Source organism: Phodopus roborovskii, unplaced genomic scaffold (genome assembly GCF_943737965.1).
Source record: "Phodopus roborovskii unplaced genomic scaffold, PHOROB, whole genome shotgun sequence".
Taxonomy (NCBI): domain Eukaryota; kingdom Metazoa; phylum Chordata; class Mammalia; order Rodentia; family Cricetidae; genus Phodopus; species Phodopus roborovskii.
The window spans coordinates 24,056,717-24,083,524 of NW_026126563.1; the positions used below are offsets into that span (position 1 = coordinate 24,056,717).

General features: G+C 45.6%; 1 protein-coding gene across 1 annotated transcript in view; it reads left to right on the forward strand.

Moving 5' to 3' along the window:
* Nucleotides 1–26,808, forward strand: part of Fhod3 (formin homology 2 domain containing 3) — a 397,434-nt gene that overhangs the window by 144,958 nt on the left and 225,668 nt on the right. The window contains exon 4 of the mRNA XM_051202091.1: nucleotides 25,232–25,299. Within this exon, the coding sequence (XP_051058048.1) occupies nucleotides 25,232–25,299 (68 nt within the window). The remainder of the gene's footprint in view (nucleotides 1–25,231; nucleotides 25,300–26,808) is intronic.

Consider the following 26,808-nt stretch of genomic DNA (forward strand, 5'->3'; position numbering starts at 1 on the left):
GTTTGGACTCTGGTTTAAGCATCATGAGCTTGTTGCAGTCAGGTTCCCTCTCCCTTCATCCCAAGGCTCCAAAGTGCAGCTCTGCCTCCAGCTCACCTGAGCCGGCTTGCATCTTTTTTTAACCTCTGCTTCCCAGAGGTTTCCTGTGGCTGCCTGTCTTCCCCAAGGCTTCCAAGTGGTTGTGAGTAGAAACCACCTCTTCTATTCTCCTTGGCCACACTGTGTCCACAGCAAGGAGTTGTCAACAAGCTCTTCCCTTCCCCAGTGTCCCCTGAACTTCTTCTGAGGCCTCGGCTCACAGAGAACAAAGATCATCTGTGTGGTTAGGTTTTGCACCACGGGTCTGTTCAGCTCTTCTCTGAGCAAAGACTCTTTTTGTTCAAACCTGACTTTGGGAACATTCTTCTTGAGGTTTTGGTGCAGAAAATTAGACTCATCAAGGCAAAGGCAGCAAAGAGCACGTCTCTGTGGGAAAGTGACCCTGCTTAAAGGTGATTGGCTCCCCCCCTCTCATAGTCACCCGCTGCCTACCCACAGCTTAAGCAACGTTTTCTTTGCAGCTCGTGAGAAGGTTATTTTTTGAGGGAGCATGGCATCTAGAATACAATTTCGTTTCCCTCCCAGGGCCTTTTATATAAACAAGATGATGGAAGCATGGACCTTCATGTGCTTGTGGGCCATAACAAAGTACCTGTGAAACACTCTGCCCAGGAGAAGAACCAGATATCTTCCCTGCTGTCTTAGTGGCCAAAGACAAGCCAATTCTAGGTGAGAGAGAAAAGTCCTTCAACTAGATGATGGCATTGGAAAGGTGGAAGTCTCTGACTTAACATGGACTGCTAACGGTAGATGCCACTTCTCTCCAGCTTTGTCCAAATCTGTGTGGGATTTTCCCGAGATGCACTGTGGTCAACAATCAAGTATAGGTTGGTGTTTCCTGCAAATGGGTGGCTTCCCATGAGAAAGCTCAGAATCTCTGTAGTCCTTCCAGGCCAGCCAGTCTTGAACAGTCCATGGCAGGTTACTGTGACATCACCTACCGTTTATGAATGAGAAAAGTGTTTGAAGATTACCTGTCTATCTAAAATTTATGTTTGACCTTGAAACCATACCTAACATGACCACAAGTTTGATTGTAATAGGTGACTAACTACTAGCCTGCACTTCCTTATTATCCTAAGTAGTTGGTAACAACAACTTTCAAGGGCTAAAAAATTGCATGACATTGTTAAATGATTTGCATAAGTACAATACCTTGAACAAGATTAGAAATGTATGTACAGTGAGTTCCAACAAAAATAATCTTAAGTCTGTATTAATATACAAAAATCTGTATCAATGTAAAATATTTAAACCTAGTAGTTTCCCAGAGCTCAGAGGGGAGAAGAGGGACACATAACTGAACATTCTCATGAGAAGGTCCTGCCACCAAAAAGAAGGCCAGCCAGGCAACTTTGGGGAGTGTTCTGTGTAGCCACTGGGTCCAGAAGCCTTCATCCACGCTCCCAGTACAGACATGTTTGTGAGACCATTCTCTCCATTGAGCAAGTCATGGGGGGCCCATCACTCTCTGCAGGGTGAGGATCACAGGGGGTTTCTTCATGCTGAGATACATAACTTCAGGATTTTTTAATTTTAAATGTAAGCTGCTGCATATCTTTTTAGTGTAAAGTATTAGTTTTGTAGTTAGGTCAAGTATATGTTAAGAAAATAGCTGTATCCTAGGGAATGTTGAATAAAAGCCTTAAGGGGTGGGGCATGAGCAGAACATAGTGATATACATGCATGAAAGTATCCTAAAGAAATATGTTATTCTGATTAATTATATATAAAATAAGTAAACCCCTAGGAGCTGGGGAAAATAACGTCTTGCTAAAATGTGCAAGTCACTAAATGCTAAATATGTTGGAGGAATGGGATGCAAGATTTGGTCAGGTTAAAGTATTTTGCTACTTTTTTTTTTTTTTAAGGCAGTCTCAGGTAGCCCAGGCTGGCAGCAAATTTGCTATCTGGCTGAGGATGACCTTGAGCCATTGATCTTCCTGCCTTCGCCTCCCCAGTGCTGAGATTATAGGTGTCTATACAATGCTGGGGGGTGGTTCCCTGACTCCATGCTTGCTAAGTGGTTACTTCTCCATTTGAGTTCAGCACCAACAGCAACATCTCACTAACACTATAAGTTTCAGTTTATGAAAGCTACTTATTCCTTCATTTTATGATTCGTTTATTCCTAACATCAACCCATTAGTTTTGGACTGTTGTAGTCTACCTGGTGGTTGCAGTACTCAGCGTGGCCCCTGACTGTGGAGCCTGGCCTTCCAAGGCCTTCCAATACTTATTTAGTATTGCTGCAACAGGCCAGTTCCACTGGGGAATTACCTCATAGGCTGTCAAGGGGTCTTGAGAGGCATCGTCTGCCTCACCTCTGCGAAAAAGGCACACACCATCAATCAAACAGTCTGGGATCTCCAGTTCTAGTCACTAAGAAACCTGTTGGCCTCACCGACCAGAACTGTTGCCCCAGACCAGCTTCTCCTGTCATGGGTAAATCTGCTGATGGCAGGCCATCTTGTGGGTGAGGACGGAGGCTGGGGTCAGCCACCCCAATGGATCTCTTCCCACATTCCTACAACCTGTGTGTGCCAAGCTCTTTGTCTCTGTGTGTCCCCCGCCCCCTCTCCCCAGCTCAGGGAAGGGGCTGTAGGATGCATGGTGTTCATTATGTTCAAGTGCACTCTCACCCAGTGTGAGTCACTCATCTCAGGATCAAAGGCAGTAATTTCATGTCAATTAGCCACTTCAAAGCACGCTGTGGGGAAAATTAGGAATCAGGAAGCAAATTGAATTATACATCAAAGGCAAACAATCCCTTGACCTTTTTTCCTTCCAAGATCGGTCCTTAGTGTGAAGATCCAAGTGATGAGGCCAGCTTTGTGTGGGGGTGGGGGTGGGAGGCGTGCTAAACCAGAGGCCCCTTGATCACTCCCTTCACCAAGCAGCATTCTGGGGGGGGGGGTTTCATCCTAAAAGCACCTACCGTGAATTGAGGAAGAATTGCATACAGAGGGATGGGGGTCGGGGGAGGGCATATTTCAATGGGTAAAGTGCTTCTGAGTTCATTCCCCAGAACCCACGTGCCTGCATTCGTATGAATACATGCACACAATAACTGCACACAGCAAGATTGTCATGATTATATGGTCCACCAGGTGAGATAATTCGATGGGCTGAGAGACTTCGGGGAGGAGAAAGAGCTGCAGAGGTGGGAGGAGTCTGTGAACCTTGGACCTTGGAATCAGGTCTTAAGTGGTGGGTTTAATCTGGTAATCTGGGGAGGAGGGCTGGCAGCCCAGGAAAAGGGGAGGAAGGATAAAGGAGTGTGGGATGTGCATGAGGTGGTCAGTGGGTGTGGCAATGGACGCAGAAGGGTGGGGGGAGTGTATTTGTGGGTCCCTAAAGTGGGACATAGGAACATGAATTGAAATAGTCAAGAAATAGAGGTAGTGACTAATTGTAAAGTGGAAGTAGCCTGGGCTTGGGAGATAGCCTGTGGGTAAGAGTAGTTATGTTTGTAATCCAAATAAAAGGTAGCAACCTGGCATGTCCATGTTTCCCATCACAGTCTAGGGATGTGTCTTGAATACACCTAGTGTTATAGGTGTGTGTGTGTGTGTGTGTGTCCGTGTCCAGTTTTTACTTGGGTCCTGGGGATTTGAACTCAGGTCTTTGTGCTTGCACAAGTGCTATTCCAAGATCCAGCACTCATGTGGCAGGTGATGGGTCTCAGCTCAGGAAGTGAGAGCACATTTGGGAGAGTCCTTGGACCAGAATGGCCCAGGAAGACAGCAATGAATTGGAGCCAGAGGGACCTTTAAGATGCTTTGACTCAAGGGGCTGGCTTCTTGGGGCCTGACACACACACACTGAGGGAGCAGAGGGCTCTGGGAGGCTCTGGGACACAGAATTCAAGTTTTGCTTGAGAGCCAGTGAGAGCCAGTGTGTAGGATTAGGGGCCACACCACTGTGCAGATGTTTCTGAAAGGAACATCAAGGTTTCCAGTGTTCGTGTCTTTCTTTGTCCATCTGTCTTAGTCCTGCGGAGGTTTCCTTGTTTTTCCATGACCTTGGGTCTCCATGCTGACTGGGGACAGAGAGGTTGTTCTGAGACAGTACACTGGCTTTGAACTCATGTCTCTACTTAAAACTGCAAGATTACTTGCCTCCCTTCCCCTTCCCTCCCTCCTCTCCTCCTTTCTACCCCATCTTCCCTCTTTTTTTCCCTCTCTCCATCTTTCTCCCAGTTTTAAAGCTAAAGCATTGAAAGTACAAATGCATTGAAAATTGCACCCAACCCTATACGTATCTGGGTGGTTTTCAGAGGCTAGTTAGCAGACATGTTTTAAAGGATGCTTTGAGAGACTTGATCTGGGTTATAGCTTTATGAAGAAGTGATCCAGAAATGTCCGCATGTTTGCTCTGTAACCACTTTTTCTCATTCTCGAATTTCCTGTAGTTTACATTAAAAAAAAAAAAATAAAGGTCATGATATAGGTCTTTTTTTCCTCCTTAGTTTCCAAAGTCTTCTTGAAGTATGATTCGCAAATTCACTTTATACGTTTCCGTCCGTACTCTCTTTGCTTAACAAAGTAGGCATGATGTATCTTAAATTAAGAAAAAGAGAGGAGGCATCTAAAGAGAGCAGGGGTTTCCAAAGAGAACTGAGCAAGAATGATGATCTACAATATACAGTTAACTTAGAAACTTGCTAGGTGTCTGGTGTTGTGGTGGAGAGGACTGGGAGATAGCAGTGAACTGGAAGGCAGGTTCTCTGCCGCGTCCCTACTGTTGAGTTATTCCTGATAACCTCCCACTCTTGCTTCCTTCCCTCCCAGTACCCTCAGTGATTCTGGCCCTCTAGAGGCATTCTCTGGTTGCCCCTCCCTAAAGTTGGAATAGCAAAGAGGAGATTCTAAATATAGCTGCACTACATGTGCAAGACCAGAGTAGACACTTTTTATCACCTTCAGATACCAAGTTCAGACTTAGTAATCAGCACCAAAATTCCTTTGTGCTATCCCATTGCTAGTGGCTTCCCTTGCCCATGTTCCTCTCCTCCCAAGGACCCCTTTCCCGTGGCCATTCTGTGTGTCTTCATTGTGTGATATTATGAATGTCATGTGCTATTTTTCTGAGGTGAGAATGAGCTGTGTAAATAGTGTCACTTTCAAGAACACGAAGCAAGACAGATAGGCACTGTCGGTTTCTTCCCTGTGCCTGTCCTGTTTGGGGACACTGAATGCACTCATGACTTAGCCATTTATGCCTCAGCACCATAAGCCCCAGTCTCTGGGCTGAGCCGTGCTATGATGGAACTCTTTCCCTCTGTCCCTCTGTCAGACTGCCTTCCTTATTACTGAAGTCTATAAGTGTTTATGCTGGTGCTGTTGTGAGCTTCCAGGTTTTGGAGACTGGGCACATGGAGGTTTGCACTTATATTTATAGTAGCATGCTGGGGGGTGTCTAGAGACCATCAAAAGCAATTTTAGGAATGTACCATGTTTGGACTACATATCCCATGTATATCAATCCACATGTGTATCAATTCATCATCCGCATATCTGTGGTTATGAGGTAGGGTCTTGCTATATGTCTCAGGCTGGTTCAAATCTGAGTAGTTCTCCCGCCTTCCCCCTCTGACTGTTGAGATTCCAGGTGTAAACTCTCATCCCTGAACTATATCTAATGCGATGATTGACTAGACAGAAATTATTACAAATATATAATCCTGAGAGATTTACTGTGTTTGGTGGGCCCATTGTCTATAGTTCTTTACTTGTCAAAGGTTTCTGTCAGGAGGGAATGTCTACTATCAAAGGATCAGACAGACACACTAGTGTGTAAAATGGACCACTTCTCCCCACCCCCAATTAATTATCTAATACCAAATGGTCAGCCCTGAGATCATGTACATACAGTGACTTCATACAGACTGAGCAGGTGCATAATGCATGTGCACGTGTGCGCGCACACACACGCGCATATATATATATATGCACACACACACACACACACACACACACACACACACACACACACGAAAACAAGGCCATAAATTTGAGAGAGAGCTCAACAAGAGGAGTTGGAAGGAAGGAAGGGAAAAGGGAAATGGTGTAGTTATGTTATAATTTCAAACTATTATTATACTTATAAAAAGGTGGACTGCTGCCTCCTCCTGTGCCTTCCCTTCCCAGCTCCAGCCAGGGAAGCCTGGTGCTGGAGCTCCAGCCACCTGAGTCTTCCTGAGGCTGAGGCTTCCTTTTCCGGAGCCCCGCTTCCCCCACAACTCTTTCCCAGCTGCAGCTGCAGGGGGGCTGGGCCAGGAACAAATTAACCATTCCTAAAAACTGGTCACCCAGAACTAGACAAAATGAGCTGATGAAACCATCCCATCCACCCGCAATACCAATGCCTTGTAGCCAGCATTGAGAAACCGGTTCTTTCTGCAAAGTGGGTTTAAGAAGATGTGCTTTCCATTTCTTGGCCCACTCGGAGCACCCCAATGGTCTGGAGAAAGACAATTTGTCTCTGGGGTTCAGCACATAGATGCCTCCTGCTGCTCAGCCCTTCTCTCAGGCACCCTGGGATCTTCAGATGCTGATTGTGTGCGGTCCCAGAAGTGCTTCTCAGTTACTGTCTCTAAGCAGCTGATTGCTGGCATGTTAGAATGAGCTCAGGATGAATTTTGATCCAGCTCTGTGATGGGATATTTACACATGTACAGGAAGATAGTCCTTGCTTTGTGCCTGGCAAAGGTGTCTGAAGTGGGAGGGGGGAGTAGCTTAAATGTCTGCCTAGAAGAAGAAAAGAGTTCCCAGTTTCAGTCCCCCTGGCCTAGGGATGCTGCTCCAGCCACTCTATGGCAGTGTTTCTCAACCTGTGGTTTGTGACCCTTTTGTGGTAGAACCCCTTCACTGGGGTCACCTAAGACCATGGGAAAACACAAATATTTACATTCCAATTCATGACAATAGTAAAATTACACTTATGAAGTAGCAATGCAATAATTTTATTGTTGGGGTCACTACAACATGAAGAACTGCGGATCACAGCATTAGGAAGGTTGCAACTCCCTGGTTTGAAGGATGTTATGGAAATGTATTGTAGGTCACCAAAGGATATTTCCCATTTATTTGCAGTTTTCAAAATTTATCTGTGTGTATATAGATGTGTAAGAACATTCATGTGTGTGGGTACACGTGTGTGAGGGCCAGGCAACAACCTTGTATGTCATTCTTCTGGCAGCATCTGCTCTTTTCTTTGAGACAGTCTCTCACTGAACCTGGAGCTCACTGATCCAGGAAGGCTGGTTGGCCAACAATTCTCAACAAGGCATGTCTGCCTCCGCAACAATGAGGTTTGAAGTCTGTGCATTCAGGCCACCGTACCTGGATCTTTTCTGTGAATGCTGGGGATTGAATTTAGTTCCTAATACTTACATGGAAAGTGCTTGGCCAACACGGCCATCTTGTTGGTTCCTAATCGCAAGTCCCAACTTTTATTTGGAGGGTTACAGTTTGTCAGACGCTGGAAACATAAGACGGCAACTTTAGTCATCTACTTAACTGTTGACCTGATTGTAGCAGGCAAAGGGTATTCAGCTCTTGATTCCTGTCTTGTGGCAAACTGGCACAGTGAGGTAGATAGACACCATTGGTGACACATAATGAGTGTTGTACACAAGGAAGCAGAGGCAAACAATTACACCTGAATGCAGGTTTCTCACCATATCAAGACCGGTCTCTGATTTCCCTTCTGCGATTGTTCCCAGGTGGGGCTTCCAGCCTTTGTCGGCCCTGTACCTTGTCTACTGTTCACAGTCCTTTAGACAGAAGCTCAAGCCAGTTCATTCAGCTGGCTGTGGGCCAGGCTGGGTGTGCAGGGCACTCTGTGTATGTTTGTAGAGTACCGCATGCAAATGTTAAAGCTTTTAAAGAATTTGGCTCATGTTGGAAAGGACCCTACATTTTCCTTGGCGTTTTCCCTTTTGTAGAGAAGAAAAGCAGCACTGGAGGGGAACAGTAGAAAGCCCTGGCTGTTTCTGTGTGTTTCCTGCACCTCTTTTCTTAGTCAATGGCCTTAGGAATTTCTGAAGTCAGCTATAATCTCCCTTGAAGAAAGGCTTCCTTGGAACCCAGCTTTTCAAGTGAACCAAACTCACCCTGGGACAGCAGTGTGGGAGACGATAATGCAGAGAAAGGGAGTGGCTCTTGGCATGGGTCCTTCTAGACAGAAGGGGACATTTTCTTAAGGTGGATGGAGAGGGCATGAGGGGCAGAGAGCTCCACTTTCTTTTTTATATTTTCCTTTACAATGATACCCCACCTTCCTTCCTTTTAAAATTTTTATTTTTTTTTTAATTTTTTGTTAAAAGTCCCCTTTCAACTGGAGTAAGATCAACACAGAGCTTTTTCATAAGGTTCTGAGAACTGGTGTGGAGTGGGGGTGGGGGTCCATCGGTGCCAGGGAAAGATTCCAAGCTACCATTTCTATCCTTGGCTCATTTGAAATAGCACCTTACAGAAAATTAATGTAGGATACACGTGATTAAAGTTTGATCAATGCTCACTTCTCAGCTAATTTAATGTGAATATTCATGCTAGAGATAGGTTAAACATATTCTTTATACAAAGTAACAAAGACAAAGGTATTTTATGTGATGACTGACATCTTAAAGGGTGTTTATCTCCTATCCACTGAAGCAAAAGTCCATAATTACCAAATCAGAGGCAGTCTGAATCCAAACGTGTGCTGATTTAGTTGGGCATGAGAATGAATCAATCAGTTTTCCCTTCGCTCCAAAGAGCGGTGCAAGGGAGTAGTGTCTATGTCAGAATCTGGGTTGGAGTTGTATGTAATCAGGAAGGGGTGTCTGACACTTGATCTGTCTTATAGTTCCTGAAAATGACTCCTAGTCCTCAGAAATCAAAACGCGAAGGGGAAAGGAGTGGAGGCAGACTCAAAACTCTTTTCATAAGTCAAGGGGAAGAGGGGATGTGGCAGCCATTCTTTCCTTCACTTCGCCAGTTAATTCATACCTATTATGTGTCAGTCACTGGTTAAGGCCCTGGGGACAGAGATGTGCGTTGAGAAGACAAAAGGCCCACTCTTGTGAAGCTTGCATTTCAGTGCATGTGTGGGGGTGGGGTGCAGACAGTAAATAAAGAGAAATGAGAAAACTACATGGTCCAAGAGTGGTAAACACTGGGAGCAGAGACCAGGTGCTTCTGAACGGAAACAGTGGCTAAGATTTTAAATAGGGCTGTATGAGAAGTCTCCCTCAGGGAGGGGTGTTTGGTAATGACCTGGAGACATGAGCCATGTAGGGACAGGCAAAGAAGCAGAGTGACCTGGGAGGAGAACATTGCAGAGCCCTAATGGTAGGTGATGGCTTAGAACAGGGGTGTGGAGCAGGCAGTGGCAAGAAAGGGCTGGATGTGGGATGCCTTGATGGATGGAGACAAGATTGATGACAAGGCTTGCCATGGATTCTGCCCTGACATCTGATGCAAACCCTGTTGTCCTCCCACGGTCCCTTAAACCCTAGGACTATGGGCTATGGCATGCTATGCACTGTGCAATTGTTCTCATCCTTATCTGTAAACTCCCAGGGAGCAAGCTTTTCTTTTTTATCCTTTTTATCGCAGGGAGTTTAATATATGTCCGTTGGCGTGAATGGAATTGATTCTATTCCAAAATCAGCACTTGAGTTTCATAGAACATTGTAGAATACCCTTCCAGTTGCCAATGCATGATTCATCTGAGGTAAAAATGGTAGCCAGAGGCCACCATGGAATCTTCTCTGAGCCAATTAGACCCATTCATGGCCTAGAAATAGATATGTGGGTTCAGATACAAGAAGAAAGATGGTGTCCTTCTTCCCATGAAATCCAGGGACCTTCCTCCAGGTCAGTGGGGCTGTGATTTAGTATGGTGGCACAGAAAAACTCAGATGGGAACTCTTGTGTTGGGAGGCAAGTCATCCCAAAAATTCTAGCGTAATTTGCAAATAACTCTAGGCAGACAGTGTGTCCTCAGTTCAGGGCAAGCTAGCAAACCAGCATGGTTCACATGGAGAGTGAGGGTAGCCTGGAGGGCGGGGGAAGCACAGAACTCACCCATCCCACCAGGCTCAGCCAGGTGTTCCAGGCTGATCCGAGGAGGCTGGTGGGCTTGGGAAGAAGGCACTGTCTGCTGCTCTTTCTAGCTGGCCATCCACTGAGTTTTCTATAGGAGTCTCTGTTTATTAAGTGCACTGTGTGTCAGAAGGGGCCACTCCTGTTGCCTGGGTGTTTACTCCCACCTGGAAAGGTCAAAGTGAATGGTACTGAAATACACCACCAACATAGTGGCAGATTTCCTGACTCCTGTAATTTTTTTTCAGTTTTACATCATGACCACAGTTTCATTTCCCTCCTCTCCTCTCAGCCCCTCTCCACCACCTCCCCTCTGCCCTGCTCATCCACTCTTCCTCTATTTCTGTTCAGAAAAGGGGCAGGCCTCCCATGGATATTGACAAAACATGGCACATCAAGTTGCAGTTAAGACTGAGCACCTCGTCTTGTATTAAGGTTGGGCAAGGTGACCCAATATGAGAAATATGGTTCCAAAAGCCAGGAAAAAAAATCAGAGACAGCCCCTGCTCCCACAGTTAGAAGTCCCATAAGAAGAGCAAGTAGATAACTGTCACATATATGCAGAGGGCCTAGGTCAGTCCCATGTAGACTCCCTGGCTATCTATCTGTTCAGTCTCTGTGAGCTCCTGTGAGCCCAGTTTAGCTGATCCTGGTTGTTTATTTATTTATAATTTTTATTTTATTTTATTTTTTTTGGTGTGGTGTTCTTGGCCCCTCTGGCTTCAGCAATACTCCCTATGCTCTTCTGAAGGGTTCCCTGAGCTCATCCTAATGTTTGGCTGTGGGTCTCTGCATCTTTCCCCATCAGTTGCTGGGTGACGCAACTCTGATGACTATGGGTTAGGCACCAACCTATGAGTAGGCATCACTACATTAACATTTCCCCCCTCCAGTCGTGTTTGGTTCTATCCTAGGTCTCTGGGCCATCCAGCCTCTCAGTTCTGCCACTCCACGCAGTGTCAGGTGTGGACTTACTGTTGTGACATGGGTCTTAGGCTGGACCAGTCAATCTTTGACCACTCCCACAATCTCTTCCCTTTACCCCAGCATATCCCATGGGCCAGGCAGACAGTAGGTCAAAGGTTATGACTCCTGTAATTTTGTTGAAGAGATTGCATGGAATTTTGGCTCAAGTGTGGTGGTACCTTCCCTGTCTTCCTTACATTATGCGTGTGCCACCTTTGTTTGCTCACCTCTGATGATGGCTGATGAGCCCCATGGAGCAGGTACAGATAGCAAGATTCAAGGCACCCATGAGAGCCACCCTTGCTGTAGATGTCTACCTCTGACTCGTGAGTAGGCCTCTCTTAAGTACTGCTGATGTTAATCAAAGTCCCAAGGCCAGTGGTTCTCTGAATCTTGTCCTTAGACCACCTACTAGCTGCTGCCTATGAGCCTGAAAGACATGCAAAGCCCCCTGGAGTCTACTGAACCTAGACCTGCACTTGACATACCCCCTAAGACTTTTCCCCACATACGTTTATGTGTGAGAAAACTAAAGGTAGCATGCCTCTTCCCTACTACCTAAAATGGAGTAAGTGCCCTGTTACAATCTCAGCTGTGGACTGCCCACAGTCATGGGGGCTCTTTCTAGAAGGCCATCCGTACCTGCCTCTCACTAACCCCAACTCCTCTCTTTGTTGCTGATTTCCTTAAGCATGTTGCCGTCTGTGTGTCTAGTTCCTGTAGTGTGTGTCACAGGACATGTGGAGGCTAAACTCTTCCAGTCTTTTTGGTAATCTGAGGTAGGATAACCCTGTCCTTTCTATGACCATCATATATCACACATCAGTCTGGCCAAAAGAGGAGTTACCCTTGGAGTTCTATTTTAATTCATGCCCATGGAAAGGGATTTCTGGCTGACTATACCTCATTATCCTCTAGAAACATCTATTAACTAGTGCCAGGAAGCTAAATATCTAGTCATCTTAGATCTTGATGAGAACATGAAACTGAAGTTTGTTGTAATTTTCGGACTAGGAGAAGCAAAACAGATCTCAGCTTCCTTGCAAATAAAGCGGCAGTTTGGGTGCCCGAATTTGGCCTAATGGTACCTTTATCTGCAGTTAGTGTTTGAGGCAGCTTCTAAGTGTGGCATAATGATGGGTATTCATGTGTCTTCTTGGGGCCATGTGGAGACACAGGGAAGGGCAACAGCACCCTAGGGGGTGTGGTGACATCTGGGGCCCTGCTGAGGGACCACAAAGATTACCCAGGGAATTTATCATGCTTGTGGCTCTGGTCTATAAAGGAGGGGGGGTTGAAGGGATACCCCCCGTGGGGGGCAGCGAAGGGTGTGCTCACTGCAGCTCACTTTCCTGGACTGTAAATGTGTGCCTCATCCATTCTCCTAGTTCTGCTCCTGAGATGCCACCAACAAGATGGTTTTCAGGGAGTGGAGTCCCACACCTAGTTAGCACATGCCTGCGTTTCTACTCCCATGATCCTTCTGTCCTTAGGAGCAATGGAAGAAGCTGGGTGGACATCTGGGGTATGCCGGCGACCTAGCCAGGGAGAATGCCGTCTCTTGCAAATGTGTTCAAAGTTCCCTTTTCCACGCACATGCTTCCTTACCTGAAACAGTTCAACCAGTGAGCAGCTGGTGCCGTTCACAGTGATTTGGGGACTGTAGTGTGGTGTCGACCACGAGTCCTCACACCTGTCTAATTCTATTAGGGGCTGTGGTTATAACTGTCTTTCAGATGTTCACTCACCTCACACAACAATGTGAACCGACGGTGAAGCCACTGAGAAGGAGCGGAGGGGTGGAGAACTAGAAAGTAAGCCTGGATGCTTCCCAACGGGCTAGATTATCAGGTTCACATGCTTGCAAGGCAGGCACTTTACCCACTAAGAGGTCTCACCCGCCTCAACATCTCCGCACTGTTCTCATCCTTTGCTTGGTACTCCTTGAAATCCTCCTTGCTGCTGCCCCCATGGCTTTCCCTTCGCTCTTCCCACCGGGATGCCAAAGTGGAGCTGGTCCTCCTGGGATACAAACCTTGGTGGGGGAAGGAAGTCCTCGACAACCAAGTCTCAGAAGCGGGCTGAGGAGCAGGACGAGAGTGCCGTGGGAATTCTTTGATCTGCTGACAAATGACATCTCTGTGAAAGGACACCAGTCACATTCAGTGAACCTGAAGCCTCACACAGAGCAGGATGCACAATGGACATCATGGTGGTTGAGTGACTATCGGAAAGTGTAACTCCGCTGACCTGTCATGCGTGTGATGGATGTCTTCAGGAGTTACCTATGGCTGATCCAGAGGAATGATGCTGCTGCCCAGCCACCCCAGGCTGACTGTCTTCCCAGTGTGCACTTTTTCCAGCTAGGAATAAATGACCTTCACTGACCCTAGGAACAGATTCTCTTCTCCACATCTGTGTGGGGCTCTTCTGTTCCTGGGGCCCCTGCTGAAGGTCTCTCTCTGTTAGTGTTTCCTGGAGTCCTTTGTATTTTTCCGAGCTATCTTGTTAGTCTAACTTCACTAACGCTTGGCAGTGAGCAGCACAACTCCTCCTTTCCTTGTCTTCCTGTGATGACTTTCAGCTGCTGACAGTGGCCCTGGCCCCCACTGGAAGGTGCTTTCTGTAGCCCTTCTTCCCAGATCCAGCATGAGAGGTCTGCTTGTACAGTCATGCCTCTCTATCTAGACACCTTCCCCAAGTGCCATCATGGGGGAGATGCATGAGTAGCTTTATGTCTGTGGAGGTTTTGTTGCAAACACTTTGTAGACACTCCTAACCCCTTATGTCTGGTGTAGTTTAGAAGTAGTTACTTAAAGTAAATGTGTCTCTAAAGAGTTAGAACTTGAGCCCAATTATAGACTCTAAGATCAACCTTCTCTGTCTTCATTAACTTTACTGAGGAATAATTTGCATGCAAGATGATGGACACATTTTAAATGCACAGTTGGATGACTTTTGACAACTGCATGCACTATTACAAGCAAGACAAAAACCATTTCCCCTCAAGTTCTTTCATGCATCTTTCTTGCAGCCCTCCCTCTCCTCAATCCAGACAAGCACTGATCTGCTTTCTGTCCCTGAAGATCATATTTGTCTTTTCCAAAACTTTGTATAAGTGCAATTGTACGATCCATACTCCTGGAGCCTGGCTCCCTTCACTTACTGTGATTTTGAAACCCTTCCATGTTGTGGCATGTGTCAGTAGTGTTTGTATTGCCAATTAGGTCTGCTTGTACGAATGTCCCACATCTTGTTTACCTGCTCCTCAACTGACAGATACTGGACTATTTCCAGGAGACTTTTGCTATTGTGAGTGAGGCAACGGTGAATCTGCATGAAATAGTTTTATGTGTATAAGTTTTCGTTTTTCCTTTGGAACAGCCAAGGAGTGGAGCTGCTGGGCCCAAGGGTAGGCATCTATTTCTGTTTATAAGAAACTATCAACGTGCTTTCCAGTGCAGTTGCTTTGTGTCACATCTCACAAGCAGAAGATGTAGTCTATTTGTTCTGGGGTCTTGATACCATGATAGAGCCTGTCTTTTACCATCAGTCATTCTAACAGTATACTGTGCCAATACTTTCTTTTGCAAATGTAACTGGAGACCCAGATTTTCTGAAAGCCAGCAGGGGTTCAGGACTGTGTTCATGAAAGACTCCCACCCCTGAGAGCATGGGTGGTGCGCCCCTGAGAGCATGGGTGGTGCGCCCCTGAGAGCATGGGTGGTGCGCCCCTGAGAGCATGGGTGGTGCGCCCCTGAGAGCATGGGTGGTGCGCCCCTTACAGCATTGCTGGTGCGCCCCTGAGAGCATGGGTGGTGCGCCCCTGAGAGCATGGGTGGTGCGCCCCTGAGAGCATGGGTGGTGCGCCCCTGAGAGCATGGGTGGTGCGCCCCTGAGAGCATGGGTGGTGTACCCCTTACAGCATTGCTGGTGCGCCCCTGAGAGCATGGGTGGTGCGCCCCTGAGAGCATGGGTGGTGCGCCCCTGAGAGCATGGGTGGTGCGCCCCTGAGAGCATGGGTGGTGCGCCCCTGAGAGCATGGGTGGTGCACCCCTGAGAGCATGGGTGGTGCGCCCCTGAGAGCATGGGTGGTGCGCCCCTGAGAGCATGGGTGGTGCGCCCCTGAGAGCATGGTTGGTGCGCCCCTTACAGCATTGCTGGTGCGCCCCTGAGAGCATGGGTGGTGCGCCCCTGAGAGCTTGGCTGGTGCTCTCCTGCTAAACTTGTGACAGTTGTCCTTCTGCCTCTTTCAGGCTGAATTACCCTACTTGAAACTAAAACATCCTGGGTGAACCCAGAGTCCCTCTGGTACCCTTAGAACAAAACACAAAGTTTCTCCTGCAGGAACTCCTGGCACATGGCTCATCATCTCATGCTGTCATCTTCTTATGGTACCCACTGTACTCAGTAGGAGCTGACTTTAGATAAAAGTTGTGTGTTGTCAGAGAGTGCGGGCTAATGACAGGCTAGGGCACACTGAGTCTAACTCTGGGCACTCTTTTGTCTTTTCCATAATTGAAGCCCAACAGAATTTGAAAAATGCATCCAAGTTGCTCCTCTGTGAGGTTTGCAAGCTTATGCAGCTGTTAGGGCAGAACAGGAGAGCTTGGGCCCACCATATTGTCTCTGCTCACTGAGGCTATGTAGGAGCCACAGCTGGAAAGAAACCCAGAGGGACGTAGCTAGAACTTGGGCTCCACACATATATAGCTTGTTCTTCTAGGTGTCCAAGTCTGCGGTTTGGAGTGAATTTGTTGCAGGATAAAACACCACTTAACTTTGCTGTGCTTAATCATAGAAACACAGCAGTACATTCTTTTCCCATGGCTGTTCATTTCTCCCCACCCCCACTGGCTAGTGAATAAACTCTCCCTAGAACCATGCTTTTAAAACTGGGTCTTTTCTCGGGTTCCTTTTTGTTTGCATGATGCAATACTGGCCCTGGATGAATGGCTGCTCCTCTCTTGAAGGCACTGAAAGGGAGAGCCCTGCCCCTGGCATGGGGCAGGTGCACTCCTGAGTGTCATCATCACTGCTAGGTGACATGATTGATGTTAGGCTGTTCCCTTTTGACCCCAGCTAATGATCCTTATCTTCTCTCCAGGACTCAACAGCTACCCCTTTTTCTCAGAGTGTCCATGGCAGGGGAGGAGAGCCTTTCCCTGTCAAGATCTATTGACCCCAGAAAACAAAGGCTCTGTCTCTCAGGCAGTGATGGTGCCTTGCTGAGGGTCTGTAAAGCCCAGAAGGCTCTGAGATTAGGCAGTCTTCTTGTCATATAGGGAACCAAGAGGTTACTCCCCAAACCTGAGTTCTGTGCCTGGGAGAGACTACCCATTTGCTGTATACAGATCCTTGGCTCTGTTTCTGGAGGTATTATGTTCCCCTATTATTTATCCTGTTGTTGGGGTAGAAAACAACAATCAAACAAAACAAAAATTGATGAAAAGTAACTTGAAAAGGAAAAGGACTTATTGAATCTTGCATTTCGGTCACAATTCATCACCGGGGGAAGAAATCAGGTCAGGAACTCAAGGCAGGAACTAGGGCAGAATCTGTGCAGGTTCACATTCCTGCTTGCACACTAGTTCAAGCTTAGCCAGCTTTCTTATACAGCTCAGGACTATCTGCCTGACGAATGGTGCAGCCCACAGTGGGCTGGGCACTCCTATGTCATTTAGTATTTTTAAAGACAGTTCTAATAGAGGAAGACTTTCAACACTGACCTCTAGCACATGCGGATACACACACACACACACACACACACGCACACACACACACACACAGAGGCTGGAGTCCAGGGAATGAATGAAGGAGAAGGAGAAGTGTGGAGCATTAAAACAGTTTAAGTACATTTTAAAGTCTTTTAAAGGCAGTTTGAAAGCTGATGAGAAAGTAAGTATTTGAAGTTCTCCTGATGATAATTAATGGAGAAGAGGAAAATGAAGTGTGAAAAAGGAAGAAAGGGAGATAATTAACAAAACACAAAACTGAGAAAGATTGATAGCTAGAGACAGAGGGAGACCCAAAGCCAAGACCACCCAACACAATCTCATCACTGGTTCCCTGGGGGCTTAGGTTGCCACTCAAGATGACATAAAATGATGCCATGGGGTCAGTAGGCTGCTGCAGGGACAGTGTGAACATCTGGCCACTTTGGAACATGTGTGCGGTTCTCTTTGGACTACAGAGTGATAGAAGGACCAAGGATCTCTGAGGGCCCTCTTCTCTTCCAGTCTTTGATCCTGGTGGGTGAAAGGGGCTTGTTTGAGAAATTTTAGCTTGTTCAGTAGTCTCCTCTAGCTGATTCTGGCTTTGCCTCTGGCATGGATGATTTTTAAAGATAAAGATGGGAGGATTTTGAAGTTTATTTCACTGGGGGTCCAAGGCCAACTCACTTCTTCAAATTCTGAAGGACAACTATTTTCTTGAACTGATGAGTATAGATGGATGAAGGACTTTTCCTGGACTGCGTTCTTCAGTGATTTTTGAGGATGGAGAAGTGGTTTCCAAGGTAACCACCTGAAAGGTGAAGACCTGGATGGGTCTCAGTAGGTAGCAATGGTGGACCATTAGCTATATACATCACTGCGTGACTGGACATCATCTATAAGCTCCCTCCCAACAATTTCTTACATGCTATTCAACTCCCATGCTAAGGACAAATTCTTGCCTCTGGCATTTTCCTGAAGCCTGGTGCTTGCAAAACTGAGCTATCTTTGTGCTGTCAGGTTATCTCCCTGAGTATTCAGTCATGCCCTGGTTATTTGGTGTGCGTGTGTGTGTGTGTGTGTGTGTGTGTGTGTGTGTGTGTGTGTGTATGTGTGTGTGTGTGCGCACGCGCGCACAATGTGTAGGTGGAAGTCGGAGGGCAATCTTGTGTGATCCTCACTTTCCACCTTATTTGAAATGGTCTCTTTGTTGTCTCAAGCTTTACTACAGACTCCAGAATAGCTGGCCCCTGAGGCTCCTGGGGTTCTCCTCTGTCTGACTACCTCCTATCTCACCACAGTAGTAGGATTGTAGATATGTACTAGCACACTTGACTTTACATGGGTTTGGGCATTTGAATTCAGGTCCTTGTTGCATGGTGAGCACCACTATGTATCTTCACTCCTTGTTTGGCATATCTCTTGTCATAGAATTAAGTGTCTAGTGACTGAAGGAAGAAAGGAGGAGTCCGAATTTTCCATGTAGGGATAAACAGAAGAATCTAGGAATGCCTGGGGCACTAAAAGTGCTACCCTCTTCTTTGGACACTCAGAACATTCATTGGCCTATGAAACTGATCCAAGGACCCTCCTCCAAGAACAAATAAAGTGAACTCCATTCTGCACCATAAACTCTGGGGATTGAGGCTTCTGACCCTAGACTGGCTTCTGGAGAGTCTTCTGCTTTCTTGGGAGAAGGTCCAGAGGACCATATTCCTCCAGTGTCTGTTACCATTGGCCTTTTATTCAGTTTCTGGCTCTTGCTTATTCCCCTGTTCAGTTTTTCCTTGCTGAGCAATCATGCAGGCAATGAACTTGTTGAAATTCTATCTCATTAGACCCTCATCCCTCCCTTGCTTGTATTCTTGAGCCCTCCATGATGCCCCAGGAAGCACACAGCTGAAATCACACAGCCCAGCCCATGAGACCCTCCCTGAGCTAGCTCTCCCAATGTCTCTGCTGGCCTGGATGATGACAGTGTGTCCACCCGCCCATGTGCAGCCATGTTCAAGTGGGCATTCTCTTTGGCCATATGCTTTGTTTTTGCTGGACCACATGCCTACTGCTTTCTCTTCCTGTTACATACAGCTTCTCATTCTGGCTGATTTTATTCAAGATCACCTGCGTGTTCCAGTGCCCAGATGACAGGGTTTGTAACCCCTCCTTTGGGGCTCCTAAACATTGCCATTGCTTTGTCCTGTGACATTATCATGATCTGGAGGCATGTTTTTCTCTTTCACAGGCTGTGAACTCATTCGATGACTACCACTGTCTTCATGCTCATTGGTAGCCCCAAACTCCACATGCCATATACTTAGTAGACAATCAGTAAAGGGTTGTTCTAAAGGTGTCACTAGGAACTATGTAAGGTGGGACTATAATGCAAGGGCATCTGGATTTAAATGAGGCTTTCCACACCGTGGTGATCGGCACCATACTGTCCAGCTGCGCGCCACGGTAAACCCTCCCTCCCTTAAGTTGCTTTTGTCAAGTCTTGTCACAGTGGTGAGGAACATAGCACATCAAAGACAAGGTGGTTTTCTGAAAATGGAGTTTAATAAATAAACCCAAAAAGTGAAGTTTGCACGACGACACTGCTTTCTTCCTAGAAAACATCAGAATGCACTGATGAGGCAGTGGTTGCCGGGGGAGGAGGGCTGTATCTCGTGCCCTCTGTGAATCAGATGGCCACATGGAGTTCACGAGAGCAATGGCCTAGGTGGGTCTCATCAGGTGCCCATAGGAATTTAGACTGAGTGGCTTCCGTCTAGGAATGTTCTCCAAGCTTGACTCCATAGGCGGTGGTAGTGGTACTCATTTCTTGTGTCTTCGTTGGAAAGCCACAAAGGTTTCCTTCTCCATAGACAATGCACACAGAATTTCAGGTGAGAATGCCATCCTGCCAGTGAGTACATCTCCCAACAATAGCCCAAGGATGAAGGAGGGTCCCTCTACCCCTGCAGCAAAGGAGGGTCTCCCATGTCTTTTCCAAAGTCTTCTTGTGAAGCTCTTGGTTCCTGGGCTTGACATTTGGTAAAAATAAAGAAAAATAAAAGAATATGTTTGGTAATGATTAACTCTAAAGTCAGTGATTTATGGGATGGAACATAATATTCTAGACATATATTTTTTTTTTTTTGCCCTTCCTTTCCCTTCTTTCTTGAATGCAATTTGATTCTCTTTCTCCACACTCATTCACTGGTTAAATGGGATGTAATAACCTCACCTGTTTTGCCCATGAAAGTTCTGGTCTTTACTTTTTCCAAACATCAAGGTTGTCTTCTGTGCCATATTGACTCAGCACAGCTAATCGTAGGCTGAAGGTATGTCTGCCCCTGGAATATGCTGCCCCCAAATAGACACGCGCGACCCAGACTACAGTCTGCAGAAGGCAGAGCTAAACTGCAGAAGTAGGGAATGCAGTGGCTACCAGTCATTCTGTGTGGGGAGACTTGCCAGAGGTTTGTGTAGACAGCTGCTCTCAAGAAGTGGTGGGGGTTCTGTAAGAATGCACCCCAAGAATGGTAGCAGCCTTTCGGGAGCTGGCAGGCACTGCTCCCAGATGGGCCCCTCCCACTCTAGGATGAGGGTGAACCTACTCTTCCTTGGCAAGTGTGTCTTTCTGTGTAGGGAAGCCTGGACTTGGCACAGACAGAGTGTCTGGTTTCTAGAACTCATTGTTACTCACAACCACACTTTCCACTAACTGGTGCTAGTTAGCCATGGAGCAAGAAAAGCAGGACCTGGGCTGTAGGAGGAATACTTCTGCTTTGGTCTGTAGGTTCTCTGGGGTCTTGTCTCAGCTGAGCACCATTCTTGCCTACAGCTGGTGTGAGTAGAAGGTCTGACTGGATTTGGGTTCCCAGCGTGGATTATACCCTCTGTAAAGAACAAATGTGTCTTGTCATCTTTCCCGAGGCTCTAGGTGGAAGGTGCTTCCTGGTCTATGTGAGGAGAGCAGTCAAGCGGTGAGGTCAGGCAGGGGGGCTTTCAGTGGGGACTTTGAATCCCAGTGCTGCATGAAGAGGCCATGGCTTTTGTTAGAGCAGGGATGTCTTAAGGATTGTTTTTCCAAAGACAGTGGATGCGGATTGTCCTTCATGGGCTCCTGTGTTTGAGTATTTGTCCCTGGAGCTGATGATGCTATTTTGGAAATTTGGGGAGTGGGACCTGGTGGGAGGAATTGGGTCACTCATAGCGAGCTTTGGGGGTTGCAATCTGTGCTGCCTGTTGCCCGAGTTCTCTGCTTTCTGAACCATAAGGTGTGAGAGCTTCCCTGGTTTCTTCATGGTCTCTCTCTGTACCTACCTCCACACCATGTACTTAAATAAACACTTCCTCCCTGAAGTTGATTCTGTCACGTTTTGTCACTGAAACCAGAAAAGTAACTGTGGTACTTTGAATGTAATTGGCCCCCAAAAGCTCACAGGGAGTGGCATTATTAGGAGGTGTGGCCCTTTAATCTGGGCTACACTTCTGTGGGAAATGTGTCACTGTTGGGGTGGGCTTTGAGGTTTTTTTCCTCAAGTTCCACTCAGTGTGACAGTCAATTTCTCCAGCACTGTGCCTGCCTGGATGCCACCATGTTCCCCTCCATCATGAACCGAACCTCTGAACTATAAGCAAGCCACCACAATTAAATGTTTCCTTTGTAAAAACACTAAGACAGTAACTAACAGATAAGACTTCCGTTCACACAGACTGGAGATGGCTCTCCTGTGACATAGGGGCCAGTGTATGAATCTTGTTCACATGGTGATTGTACAAGAAGGCTACACGTTTGGAGAACTTGAGGAGAGGGAATCTTGCTTCTAAACATGAAACAGTTACCAGTCGTTTGTCTGAAGGATAAAGAAAGCTTTCACTCCAAGATCACATGTGGGATTTCTGGCATGACGTCTACCTTACATTCTATGGCATATGGAACTAAAAGGCAGAATGCCCGAGAAAATACTTTAGTCAAAATGTATAATATTATTATGGATTTTAACTGTTCTTTTGATATTTGATACTCAAGAAAGTATATTAAAAAATTGTGACTCTCTGGGCTAGAGAAATTACTTGGTAGTTAAGAGAGAGCATGTGCTGCTCTCACAGATGACTTGGGTTCAGTTCCCAGTACTTACATGGTAGCTCCAACTCCAGTGGTTCTGACTCTCTCTTCTGATCTTTGTGGGTGCTGCACACATGCTGTATACAAACATACATGCAGGGAAAACACCTATACACATACAATAAAAATAAATCTCTAAAAGTTAGAATCTTCTAAGTGAGTTCTCTGACAATGAGAAAAGTGATTCTTAGGGAAGAATGGTGTTTTGTGCTGTTCCGCTTGCAATAGAAAGTATTTAAACAAATAGCAGTGGAAATTAGAGGTGCTGAACTAAAATATCTTCCTTCTAAAGGAATTTGAGTTCGTTTAAATTCAGTGGCGCTTGGACAAAAGGGATGCAGGGGGTCTGAAGACCTCTCAAAGATGTCTTTGTCTTTTCTAGAGGATGTTTCTTAGTGAATGGTGAGACTCAGTGTTGGGTCCTCTCGGAGGTCCTTGTCCTTGTGCAATGTAAAGTCACCTGTGGTGCCCCAGAGGTTAGGATTGCAGTGGGAACACTATACTCATTAAAAACAGATGGCTGGTTTGTAAATCAATGGTAGAGTGCTTGCCTGGTATGTCGAATGTTCTGGATTTAGTTCCTAGCACTATGAAAAATGCATGCATGCATCATCAGACTGTATCAGAGTAAGATGCAATGGTGTCCACTGGAGCTCTATGTAGAGAACATAAAATGAAAGGATGGAAAAGATGCAGAAATGCTAAACCCAAGTGACCATGTTGGTACCAGAAATGTGTCTTTAAAATAAAGACACTTTATGTCAAGGATAAAGACAGATATTATATGATGATAAAAGGTCAGTGAGCCAAGTGTAAACATACCTAACAACAGAAATAGAAAGCAGCTACCACAAAAACTTGAGATAATGGCAGAAATGCACACATACAGCCTGCTAGTTGGCACTCCTTTCATATCAGTCTATAAAGTGAGCAAATGGAAAATCAGTAAGAATATAAAAAGCCAGGCATGGTAGCTCATGGCTTCAGTCCCAGCCATGGGACTAAGAGACAGGTAGATATGTATGAATTTGAAGCCAGTTTGGTCTACACAGTAAGTTCAGTCCAGCCAAGGCTACATAGCCAGACCTCGTCTCCATACATATGTGCATGAGTTTAGCAACACTATCACTTAGCTTCACAAACTGGATAATGATAGACCAATTCTCCCAATTATGAGAGAATGCATGCCATCTTCTATACATGAGTGATTCACCAAGATTTTTCTGGGTCATAAAATACACCTTGATAAAGCTAAAAGAATTGATACCATAAGATCAAGAAATTGACAGTTATCTTGAAAAAACCTGGATACTTAGAAATTAGTGATATGTTTCTAATAAGCCACAAGTCAAAACAGTTACAGGATTATGTTATTTCCACTTGGACTTTAAAGATTTATATTTTAAAATGTGTGTGTGTGTGTACATGTGCGTGTATGTGCATGTGTGGATACATGTATGTGAAAGTAAACATGTAGTTGAGAAGACTCCTGGAGCTGAAGTTACCGGTGGTTGTGTGTCGCCTGACATGGATCCTGGCAACTGAACTTGGGTCCTATGGGAGAGCAGTATGTGCTCTTAACCACTGAACCATGTCTTTAACCCCTTCTCATTTCAATTTAATGAAATAGTCATTATCAATAAAATTGGAATTAGAGTAAGCATGTTAAAATGCACAGGAAATAACTACAGCATTGTTTACAGAAAAATGGAAACATCATTGCTGATTTTCAAAAGTAAAGATATAAAACCAATTAGTGAAGGTCCTGCTCTAAGAAACTTAAAAATAAACAAACAAACAAACAAACAAACAAATAAATAAATAAAATGGACTGGGAACATAGCTCAGAGGTAGAGTGCTTGTCTAGCATGGGAGGCCTTGGGTTCAATCCCTAGTCAAAAAGTTCCAGTTAGCTATTTTACAGCAAACATTTATTTTTTTAAAGTAGAAATGAGAGAGAGAGAGAGAGAAAGAGAGAGAGAGGAATTGAAACCAAAGTAAACACAAAGAAGGCAATAATCACTGAACAAAGAATGAGAAAGCCAAGCCCATAGCTGACTTTTAAAAAGGCTAACATGATTGCTAGGACTCTACCCAGGCTGGTAAGTCAAAAGGCAACGAGACACAAACGATTGATATCAAAGCTAAAAGACAGACTGATGGAGTCAATAAAGGGGGGGGGCAGGGCTACTACAAATATTTCCATGTCAATAAGATTATAACAGTTTGTACGAACTAGATATTTCCTTGATAGATATCAATTACCAGAGTTCATTCAAGAAACTATATACCGTATAGCACTTAATTATAGGAATTGAATAAATTAAGTTGCTGCTTCCAAGCAAATGCTGGAGCTAAATGAACACTGCTCACTTCAAGTCTCTCTCAGGGCCTGTCACTTTCAGAATTAACATGCAAAGCAGTTACATCCTGCTCCTGATCACAGTTCTAGTCACTGTACTTCTAAATGTCACACTAAGAACACAGGTTAATAACACACAGTTGCCTCAGATCCGAGCCTTTGGTGGTGCTGTGTGGCATGACACCATGCACAGTGCAAATGGTTTATGTTATGTGTTCAGAGTCCTGGCTGCAGTGACGTCATGTGACACAGCAGAGGCAAGTGATGCCAGACACACCTTGAAGTTCATTACCTGTCTGATTATGAATCAAGTCTTGGTTACTGTGTATTCAGAAACCTGTTACTGTTGTTGGGCTTGTGTGTGCCCGCATGTGCGCGTGCGCATGCATGCGTGTGTGTGTGTGTGTGTGTGTGTGTGTGTGTGTGTGTGTGCCGCGCACGCATATGACACGCACTCCTTATTCAGTTACCTGATCCCATGGGGGTTCTGAGCCACAGTTTAAGAGGTTAGGTGGTAAGTGACTCTATGTTCTACTCTATCACATAAATTTCCAATTTGACATAAACAGTTTCCTTGAAATCTATTGCATTTGGGCTGCATTGGTTTTCCACAGTATAGTTGGCCACTGAGTAGAAATACCTACAAATCAGAAGACAGTCTGGTCTGTTAAACCCCAGAAACACACTTGTATTGAGGAGGAGGTAGCCTTTCCCTGTCGCCTGTGACAGACCAGGCCTGTATAGGAGTCATTTTTCACACTGCTGAGGTGACCTGAGTGGCTGCATCATCATTTCTCTAGTAGAAGATATCATTCCTCAGAATTTCTCATGTTTATGCCCTTTATTGAGTCAACAAAATTAATTGTTGTATTATTTGTTTCAGAGAAACTGTACAACTCCAGTGGCCGAGATCTAAGAAGAGCCCTTTTCTCACTGAAGCAGATATTTCAGGTAAGAAAAGAAAAACAAAAGCCTAAATAGTACAGCCCTGTTTGTGCTTTGCTGGGGAACCAGACACACACAGGCTTATGCCTTTGTTTATTACCAATAGGGAAGTCTGTTTAGATGACATTACAAGTTAGCTCAGGGGGCTGAGGAGATGGCGGAGGGGGCGATGTGTGCTGGGTTAGAACTAGAGTCAGTTTGGATTGCCAGCACCCAGGTAAAGACTGGGAGGGCAGGCACTAAGGCCTGCCAGGACTCCGGGCACTCGGCAGGTGGAAACCGCGTTCCAGGAGATCTGGATAACTGCTTTAGCTGAACTGGTGAGCTATGGATTCAGCTGAGAGACCCTGCCTCAATGTACAGTGTGGAGAAGAACTGAGGAAGGCTACTGCTGTCAACCTCTGGCCCCCACATGCACCTGCACACATGTCCACACACATGGAAATACATATACACATGCCACACACATGAGTATTAGATCAGAGTCCCAGAGAACATTTTATGCCAAATATTCCAAGTATGAAAAGTAAAGACAGCTTAATTGAATGTTTTTTTTTAATTCCCATTTTTAAAAAGAAAACCTGTTTGGGTATAATTAAAGACCTGTGTCCTGTTCCCCCCAAATCATGACCTGCTTCCCACACCCAGGCCTCCTCTCTCCCAGTAGTTACATTTATCATTCCTTGTTTCCACCCTAGTGGTAGATCCCATGATGGTATTTGGTATTAACTTTACATATATGTTGTCATGGTGCATATGGCCATGGAGAGAGAATGGGTGTGACTGTATATCTGCCTGGGATTGTATTTTACCCAGTGAGCATAAAGTGTTCTGTTCATTCTTCTTTGGGTGGATGATTTGCTTAACTGCAGTTTGGGTATTGGAAAGCCTGCTACTGTGGACATGTTCTCCACATGCAAGTCCCTCATCACCAGCTCAATCTTGTCAGTGGGTACCAAGCCTTCCTTCATCCCTATTCTGAGATAATCACAAGCAGAGTGAAGGGCTAGGTCAGGCTCCAGGTAACTGAGAGACAGCAGTGGGCAGAAGAAGGCTGTGCGTTTGTGAAGATGACCTTTGCATGGAGTATGTCTGTCTAGGCTTGCTATGTTCCTCTTATAATTTTAGACTTGTGCATACATTCTACTTCAATTCCTTTTTTATCCTTTAAAAGATTTTCTTTGCGAATGATAATTTTAGCCAGAGTGAGTTTCTCCCTGTTAACAGGAACTAGGCAAAAAGATAGGGGGAGAAAATCCGACTCACCCACACATTCTTATCTTATTCTTTATTTTTTATTTTTTCTTATTTTACTTATTGATCCCAGTTCTTTACCTTCCTCCCTCCCTTCCTCCCTCCCTCCATCCATCCCTCCTTCCCTCTTCTTACCTTATTCTTTAAAACTTGTTTTTCTTCTTGAATGGGATTCTGCTGTCAATTCTTCCTGGAATGGGATTCATTTCCTAGTGGAAATTTCTGAAGACATGTCCTCCTTTGACCCATAGTCTGAGTTTG